General features: G+C 43.0%; 1 protein-coding gene across 1 annotated transcript in view; it reads right to left on the minus strand.

Moving 5' to 3' along the window:
- Positions 1-5965, minus strand: part of IL17RC (interleukin 17 receptor C) — a 37837-nt gene extending 31872 nt beyond the window's left edge. The window contains exon 1 of the mRNA XM_069736403.1: positions 5482-5965. Coding sequence (XP_069592504.1) covers positions 5482-5604 — 123 coding nt within the window. The 5' untranslated portion in view covers positions 5605-5965. The remainder of the gene's footprint in view (positions 1-5481) is intronic.
- Positions 5966-8650: the final 2685 nt, after the last annotated feature.

The raw sequence follows: 8650 nt of genomic DNA on the forward strand, positions 1-8650 counted from the left end.
CCCGCGAGGGCTCACAATCTACAAGCTACTATATGTTTGGAGTTGTGTACGATGGTGTTGGCAGCACAGTATGGCAGTATTATTTAGGAAACCATATTGACATTTTATTTGGCCATAGTATGGTGCTATTATATGGCACTTATAATTAGGCACCATGTGGTATGGTTTTTGTACACAGTATGGACAGTATACCATATGTAAGTACTACATAGAGAGCGATCCAACACAGCGTCACCTGACGGAAAACGACCGGGACCATCTATAGCAATACTGTTGTAGCAGAATAGTCTTTGGAGCTCTTTACTCACCAGGTGTGACTACAGCCTCTGCCCCAGGCTTCCTACTCCACCATATGTACCGTGGGTAATGACACACACACACACATTATGCACCCATCTGCAGATTATTTTGGGACAGCTGACCCTATTAAGTTATAGGAAATGCAAAACCAGAGAAACCTGAGCCTGACAATGAATGGTTACATAGAGTCGTCATCGGTTAACAATGTGCAAACAAGCGGCTATTATACCAGCGGTTAATCCTATTCATGGACTGCAATCCTACACAAAAAGCAATTACAGGTCAAAGGTCGCCAAATACTCAAGGTGATCACTATAAACCTACTAAGGAACTCTATGGCCCTCATGGTAAGACTTTATCCCCTATTACTGATTTAATTATAGTTTGCCGTTTGTGTACTATGTAGCACTGGTATTTTTTGGGCACTGCATACGGTATTTTTAAAGGTGTTGTCTCATCTTATTAAATGGGTAAATTTGCAAAAGCTTTGTAAAAATGAGCAACTTTGAGATTGCATAATGTTTACCGCTGATCAACGACGGCCAGTATCCAAGGCAAGACGCACAGTGCTCACAAGCTCTTTGTTTTAGAGCTTGTTAACGCTGCTCTAAGGATGTCTGGCTCATTAGATCCAGCCAGACTCAGCACCCCTGCGCTCCTCCGATGCTGCAAGGGCAAAATTGTTTCAGCTAACAGCCTGGGAGACCAAAAATTGGTGCCAGTAGTGCAACCATGCAGCCGGATGGAACCATCCATCACCGGGAAGGAAGGGCAAGAAGAATGCTGTAATATTAATGCGCTGTTAATACTGTAACTTGGGTGTATGCTGCTGATAATTGGGCACTTTTTGGCACTGCATCTTAGGTATTGTATGTTAATATTTATTGGGTGCGCTAAAGGTCAAATATTTGGGCACTGTATGGTACTACTATTAAGTTGCACTGATATTACTCTTTATTGGGTGCACTGTAGGATATTGGGGTACAGCATGGACTTTATAGGGTGCACTGTAGGATATTGGGGTACAGCATGGTCTTTATAGGGTGCACTGTAGGATATTGGGGTACAGCATGGACTTTATAGGGTGCACTGTAGGATATTGGGTTACAGCATGGTCTTTATACGGTGCACTGTAGGATATTGGGGTACAGCATGGTCTTTATACGGTGCACTGTAGGATATTGGGGTACAGCATGGTCTTTATACGGTGCACTGTAGGATATTGGGGTACAGCATGGACTTTATAGGGTGCACTGTAGGATATTGGGGTACAGCATGGTCTTTATAGGGTGCACTGTAGGATATTGGGGTACAGCATGGTCTTTATAGGGTGCACTGTAGGATATTGGGGTACAGCATGGTCTTTATAGGGTGCACTGTAGGATATTGGGGTACAGCATGGACTTTATAGGGTGCACTGTAGGATATTGGGGTACAGCATGGTCTTTATAGGGTGCACTGTAGGATATTGGGGTACAGCATGGTCTTTATAGGGTGCACTGTAGGATATTGGGGTACAGCATGGTCTTTATAGGGTGCACTGTAGGATATTGGGGTATAGCATGGTCTTTATAGGGTGCACTGTAGGATATCGGGGTACTATTTGACTCTGTTATTTGATCACACTCTACGGCAATATTTTAGGCAGCATTAAATAGTACTGCGCCATAATAGAAAGTGCTGTTAAAAAAAGTCCTACAATAAAGCAGATAAGCGGATAACATCCGACACTAACAAAGTAATCAAGTCCTACAAAGTTATATAACCAAAACATAATGTAAGTGATCATATTGACTACTCGCTCGTGAGTTACAGAAAACCCCACGCAATAAATGGTCTAAACACACTGGGATGGACCCTCATTCTAATATTTAGAGTGACAGTGCGCTCTTTACTTACGCAGCACAAAACCTGGGGCTATTAGGTGGTCTCTAACCAGTGACACTACAACTTCCAAAGACAAAAAATATACCTTCCAGCAGTCACAGTGCCCCATGTTGATAATTGGTGTCCCAATTACAATAGTTACAGTGTTGTCATAACAATAGTCACTTTATAATGATAGTCAGAGTAATAACAATCGTAATAGTGCCCTAAAGTAATAATTATAGTGCCAAATAATTAATTATAATTATAATGTCCCAAAACAATAGTTCCTCCATTCCAATAGTGTCAGTTCCCCATAATAATAGTAATATTACTCCATAATAATAGTCATGGTGCCCCATAACAATAGTTCCTCCATTCCTATAGTGACAGTGCCCCAATAACAATAGAAATTGGCCCCATAATAATAGTCATAGTACCCCATAACAATAGTTCCTCCATTCCTATAGTGACAGTTCCCCCACCACAATAGTAATTGGCCTCATAATAATAGTCATAGTGCCCTATAATAATAGTTCCTCCAGTCCTATAGTGCCAGTGCCCCCATAACAATAGTAATCGGCCCCATCATAAGTCATAGTACCCCATAACAATAGTTCCTCCATTCCTACAGTGACAGTGCCCCCATAACAATAGTAATTGGCCCCATAATAATAGTCATAGTGCCCCATAACAATAGTTCCTCCACTCCTATAGTGACAGTGCCCTCATAACAATAGTAATTGGCCCCATCATAATAGTCATAGTGCCCCATAACAATAGTTCCTCCATTCCTATAGTGACAGTGCCCTTTTAAAAACACTGATGATCCCTCATGGCACTTTTCTGACAAATGAAACTTCTGGAGATGCCGGGATGGTGGATGAGGTGTCACTTTTTAATATCACCTTTTTCCCTGTGATCAGAAATGCAAAATGTTTCCTGCTGTGATTATAGAGAGCGATCGTGGCCGGACGTGATTCCCTGATATCAGAATCCTTCTCTTTACCTGTACCTCAATGCAGGACCCCAAACCTACAAGGGGATCCTAAAAAGAATGCAGTGAAGCAGACGCCCCTGGTAACATCGCAGCCTCCTTTCCAATGGCTTACACATGTAATCATCACATGTAGTGATATAATCATTATTATTATAATGACAATTCCTTTAATTCAGCACCGATGGAACCGATCAGCACTCAATGATTAAATATCCTGGATTATTGGACAGTGGTAATACGTGAGGCTTGTAGGACCACGCCATAAATGTTTTATTAATGGGGGTCCCGACAGCTGGGAGAGGCCTGTTCTGACAACAGGGATGTATGTGAGGTGCTCTCTCCATTTAAAGGGCTTTATTGAGGGAAAATCAGTTGTCACCTATCCTCAGGATTATTTGGGTCCGACTGCTGGGATCCGCACCACCGCTCCATTCATTGACTAGGAATGGAGGATGAATGAAGCGGTGGTCGGACATGAGCACTACCTCGCCATTCTAGGCAGGATGCAAGTGCCCAGTTCTGCCAATGGGCAGGTGACCATCTTCACTGGACAACCCCTTTAAGCCCAATGGAGTAAAGATGAAAGTCAGATATAGCCGCCAATTTCAGCCTTCCCGGATGACCATTTAATATATATATATGGGACGACTACCCCCATTAATGAATGATATCAGGGGGAAAAAAAAGGATCAGGCATGTTGAATTTCAATCTGCCCAATCCTTTCTCCCTGTAGTATAGGGGTCTGCCCATGAAAAGTCATGCACCCTTGGCTCATAGAGCATGAGGAGCGGGGAACAGAACAAGCAATTGGCTGACAGATCTCTGAAGTGTATCGCCCCCTTTACTGTTCCGGGATGTTGGGAGTTACAGTGCTCAACAATTGGAGAATAAGAAGTTGTTGACCACCTCCCAGTATCACATGTCACACAGGATACAGGACGCAAACTGACATTTTCTCCCCCCAAAAAATATATGCAAATAACCAGTCCCACAATAACTTTGAGAATGTGTCACTAAAATTCCTGCGGAATGCAGACGGGCCGAGATTGTGTTCTTTTCATCAGAAACTCCAAAACTGAGACGTAACCCTGATAATTCCAGTATTTCCAGATCCTTATCACAACCCGATGTTCTATGTGTAATAGTTACAATGCAGAAATTCTGTTATGCTGCTTCAGATTCTGGGAAAGCTGGGTGACAACCGATAATGTTACAGCTATCACCCAGCTTTTCCTACTAGAGCATAGGTGATGTCTCTCTTAATATGGCAGTCATATTGGCTGTCACTCAGCTTTCCCTGACTCCTAGAGCATAGGTCCCCTGTCTTTCTCGAAGTGGCAGTCATATTGGCTGTCACTCAGCTTTCCCTGTCTCCTAGAGCGTAGGTCATGTCCTTCTCGAAGTGGTGGTCATGTTGGCTGTCATCCAGCTTTTCCAGACTCCTAAAGTGTAGGTCATATCTCTCCATAACTATCTTGATGTGGTGGTCATATTGGCTGTCACCCAGCTTTCCCTGACTCCTAGAGCATAGGTCATGTCTTTCTCGAAGTGGCGGTCATGTTGGCTGTCACCCAGCTTTCGCTGAATCCTAGAGCATAGCTCATTTCTTTCTCGAATTGGTGGTCATATTGGCTGTCACCCAGCTTTCCCTTTCTTCTAGAGCATAGGTCATGTCTTTCTCGAAGTGGCGGTCATGTTGGCTGTCACCCAGCTTTCCCTGAATCCTAGAGCATAGATCATGTCTCTCTTGAAGTGGCGGTCATATTGGCTGTCACCCAGCTTTCCCGAACTCCTAGAGCATAGGTCATGTCTCTCTCGAAGTGGCGGTCATATTGGCTGTCACCCAGCTTTCCCTGACTCCTAGAGCATAGATCATGTCTCTCTCGAAGTGGCAGTCATATTGACTGTCATCCAGCTTTTCCAGACTCCTAAAGTGTAGGTCGTATCTCTCCATAACTATCTCAATGTGGCGGTCATATTGGCTGCTGTCACCCAGCTTTCCCACAGATATTAAACCAATAAAAGTAATTATTGACTACTTATTTCATTTTTAATTGCCCTTTAATTACGTGTCTTATTGGCAACTTTACTGGAACGTGTGTCCCAAACCTTTTATGTCGATGATTTCTTGCATCGTGTGATCACGATATTAGGCTGCGTTCACACCTTGTGGCCGCGGTGCAGCATTTTGTTAAAACAGAAAACGTTTTTTACCTCGATTTTGGAAAAAACGCAGCAAGACTGGACGTTTTGGCAGTGTGTGAACACAGTCTGACACATTCTAATGATCGTATTATAGAGCAGCATCACTTACCCCCGTACAGGTGATATCGCCTGCGTTACTTGGAAGCGTTTCCAGCGGAATCTCCTGCCGCCCTCCGAACCCATAGTGTAAGCTCAATGCCAGGAAGAGGGAGCAGAAAGCAAAGCGTTTCATGGTTAGTTTTCCAAAAGATACAAAGTGTCAAAACCCAACGGAAACGTTTGTTTCTTTTTTAGTTTTATAGTTCACAGTTGCTAAAAAAAGGTACAAAATAATAATTGGAAGAGCAAGGAAAAGTCCAAGACAGTGCGGAGTCTTGAAGTCGCCCCTTTACTTCTCTGTATGGACACGTAGGGTCCCCTTTTTTTTTTTAGATCTTTAGATTTTATCCGGCCCCCAGCATTCCCTGATCACTCATGGCAAGAAACAGATGTCAAAAATGACAATGCAGCCAATGTGTGGCCCCTGGTGTCTTGAGGGCCCCTGTGTGCCAGCTCTGTCCTCACTCCAGCGCCCAAGTGCAATGTGTGTGTGTGTGTGTGTCCGCCTACACCCTGCTGTTATGGTAACTCCTCCATGTGCTGCCGGCTGCCAAGTCCACCCCTGGGCTGTCATACCCATGTGTCATATCCCTGAGACTCATGATATCAGGCGCTGGTACCTGCACAGTCCTAGCGCTGCCGCCTGCTGCAAAGAATCGGAATAATGTAGCAACATGAACACAAACAACAGAAGCAACAACGTAACAAAGTATCAATCTGCCTCCTGATACTATTGCAAAAACCAAGTCCCACATTATCAAATGTTAGGGACAAAGAAGAGATCCCACATACTATATTACAAAAAAAAACAATATTTTTATTAAAGCCACAAATGACAACAAACAATAAAAGACAATATTAAAAAAGCAAAATGCCGTCTAGGGGACGTCAGATTCACTTAAATAGAAAAATTCCCCACATATAATTACTGATCACATAAGCTATTTTATTATATTATAAACCAATTCATATAAAAAAAAAAGAGTTCATTAACAGACAAGTCTAGTCCATCAAATATCCAACAGATTATCTATACATTAATATAACCAGGCTCAATGTCTCAAAGCAGTCTATACCCACAGATATACCTTGTGTTAATTAACATACAGGGACATGAAAAATTTCCTATCTGTAATCACTGCATAATGGCCCTAGGGATACATGCCAAAGTTCTTCCCCAACATATGGTACGATTTGAAATAATATGGCGTTGCCAATATAATATAAAAGGTTGATAATTACCTACAGCGTGGATATTCCTGGCGTCCCCTCACCCCGACGCGCGTTTCGTCGCCAGTTTCTTCCGGGGACGCCATTATGTGATCAGTAATTATATGTGGTGAATTTTCCTATTTAAGTGAACCTGGCGTCCCCTAGACGGCATTTTGCTTTTTTTTTTAATATTGTCTTTTAATGTTTGTTGTCATTTGTGGCTTTAATAAAAATATTGTTTTTTTAATATAGTATGTGGGATCTCTTCTTTGTCCCTAACATTTGATAATGTGGGACTTGGTTTTTGCATTTTGATGAAGTGCCCTCAAAATATTGAAGGGCATAAGTTGATTTGATCCTGATACTATTGTAGTGATTATAAATAATATTTATTAATATAAAGTTCTCTAAAATGTCGGGAAAATCGTATAATCTATAGCGGGGAAACGATAGTTTCACACAGCTGCTGCAGAACCTCTGTTGGCTCTGCAATAAGACTTTATTCACACGTCTGAGTAAATAACATCTTCACCTGTGTGATGATTTGTGTTCCGTGTATCATCTGTCTCACGCAGAAAAGAAATCGGACGGAGGTTTCGCAAGCGTCTACTAGAATCCAGTTAGCATGTATTGTGATGTTCTGCAGCAGCTGAGGTGTATTATGAGGTTCTGCAGCAGGTGATGTGTGTGTTATGAGGTTCTGCAGCAGCTGAGGTGTGTATTACAAGGTTCTGCCACAGCTGATGTGTGTATTACGAGGTTCTGCAGCAGCTGAGGTGTATTATGAGGCTCTGCAGCAGCTGAGGTGTGTATTACGAGGTTTTGCAGCAGCTGAGGTGTATTGTGAGGTTCAGCAGCAGCTGAGGTGTGTATTATGAGGTTCTGCAGCAGCTGAGGTGTGTATTACAAGGTTCTGCCACAGCTGAGGTGTGTATTACGAGGTTCTGCAGCAGCTGAGGTGTAGTATGAGGTTCTGCAGCAGCTGAGGTGTGTATTACAAGGTTCTGCCACAGCTGAGGTGTGTATTACGAGGTTCTGCAGCAGCTGAGGTGTAGTATGAGGTTCTGCCACAGCTGAGGTGTGTATTACGAGGTTCTGCAGCAGCTGAGGTGTGTATTACGAGGTTTTGCAGCAGCTGAGGTGTATTGTGAGGTTCAGCAGCAGCTGAGGTGTGTATTATGAGGTTCTGCAGCAGCTGAGGTGTGTATTACAAGGTTCTGCCACAGCTGAGGTGTGTATTACGAGGTTCTGCAGCAGCTGAGGTGTAGTATGAGGTTCTGCAGCAGCTGAGGTGTGTATTACAAGGTTCTGCCACAGCTGAGGTGTGTATTACGAGGTTCTGCAGCAGCTGAGGTGTAGTATGAGGTTCTGCAGCAGCTTAGGTGTGTATTACAAGGTTCTGCCACAGCTGAGGTGTGTATTACGAGGTTCTGCAGCAGCTGAGGTGTAACAACCAAGAAAAACAGAAAAATGCCCCTAAAATATAACTTTTATTAATTAGCGGTAAAAATGACCAACTAGAGTCAGGAGACAGTATTACTTAACCATATAACTTAATACTAAAAAGGATAGAGGTATCTGGGTGAGGGGGTGCTCTCTCTCCCTAATCTCACCCTACCTTACCGCGGAGGTTGGCACCCTAAAGTCGACATGGCGCCCCCACTCAACGACGGCTCTCCCTAAAAGACCCTAAAGGGGACTACTTAAAGAAAACACCAACACCAACACCAAAAAATATAATAATAATTAAAGTGCAAATGTGCTAAAGTGCTTGGATGACACCTGCAGGGTATGTTCAAATGTTTGTCATATACCCATTAATTATTCAGGATTCTCTTGATGTGAATCCTAACATCTAATAACTGGGGTGCGAACTGTGAGCAGAGATACCGATATGTTTACTCTGTGTCAGACATATTTATGTATATCAGGACTGATATGTCATATACACTATGCAGGATGCTTAG

The sequence above is a fragment of the Ranitomeya imitator genome, chromosome 8 (assembly GCF_032444005.1).
Source record: "Ranitomeya imitator isolate aRanImi1 chromosome 8, aRanImi1.pri, whole genome shotgun sequence".
NCBI classification, from domain to species: Eukaryota; Metazoa; Chordata; class Amphibia; order Anura; family Dendrobatidae; genus Ranitomeya; species Ranitomeya imitator.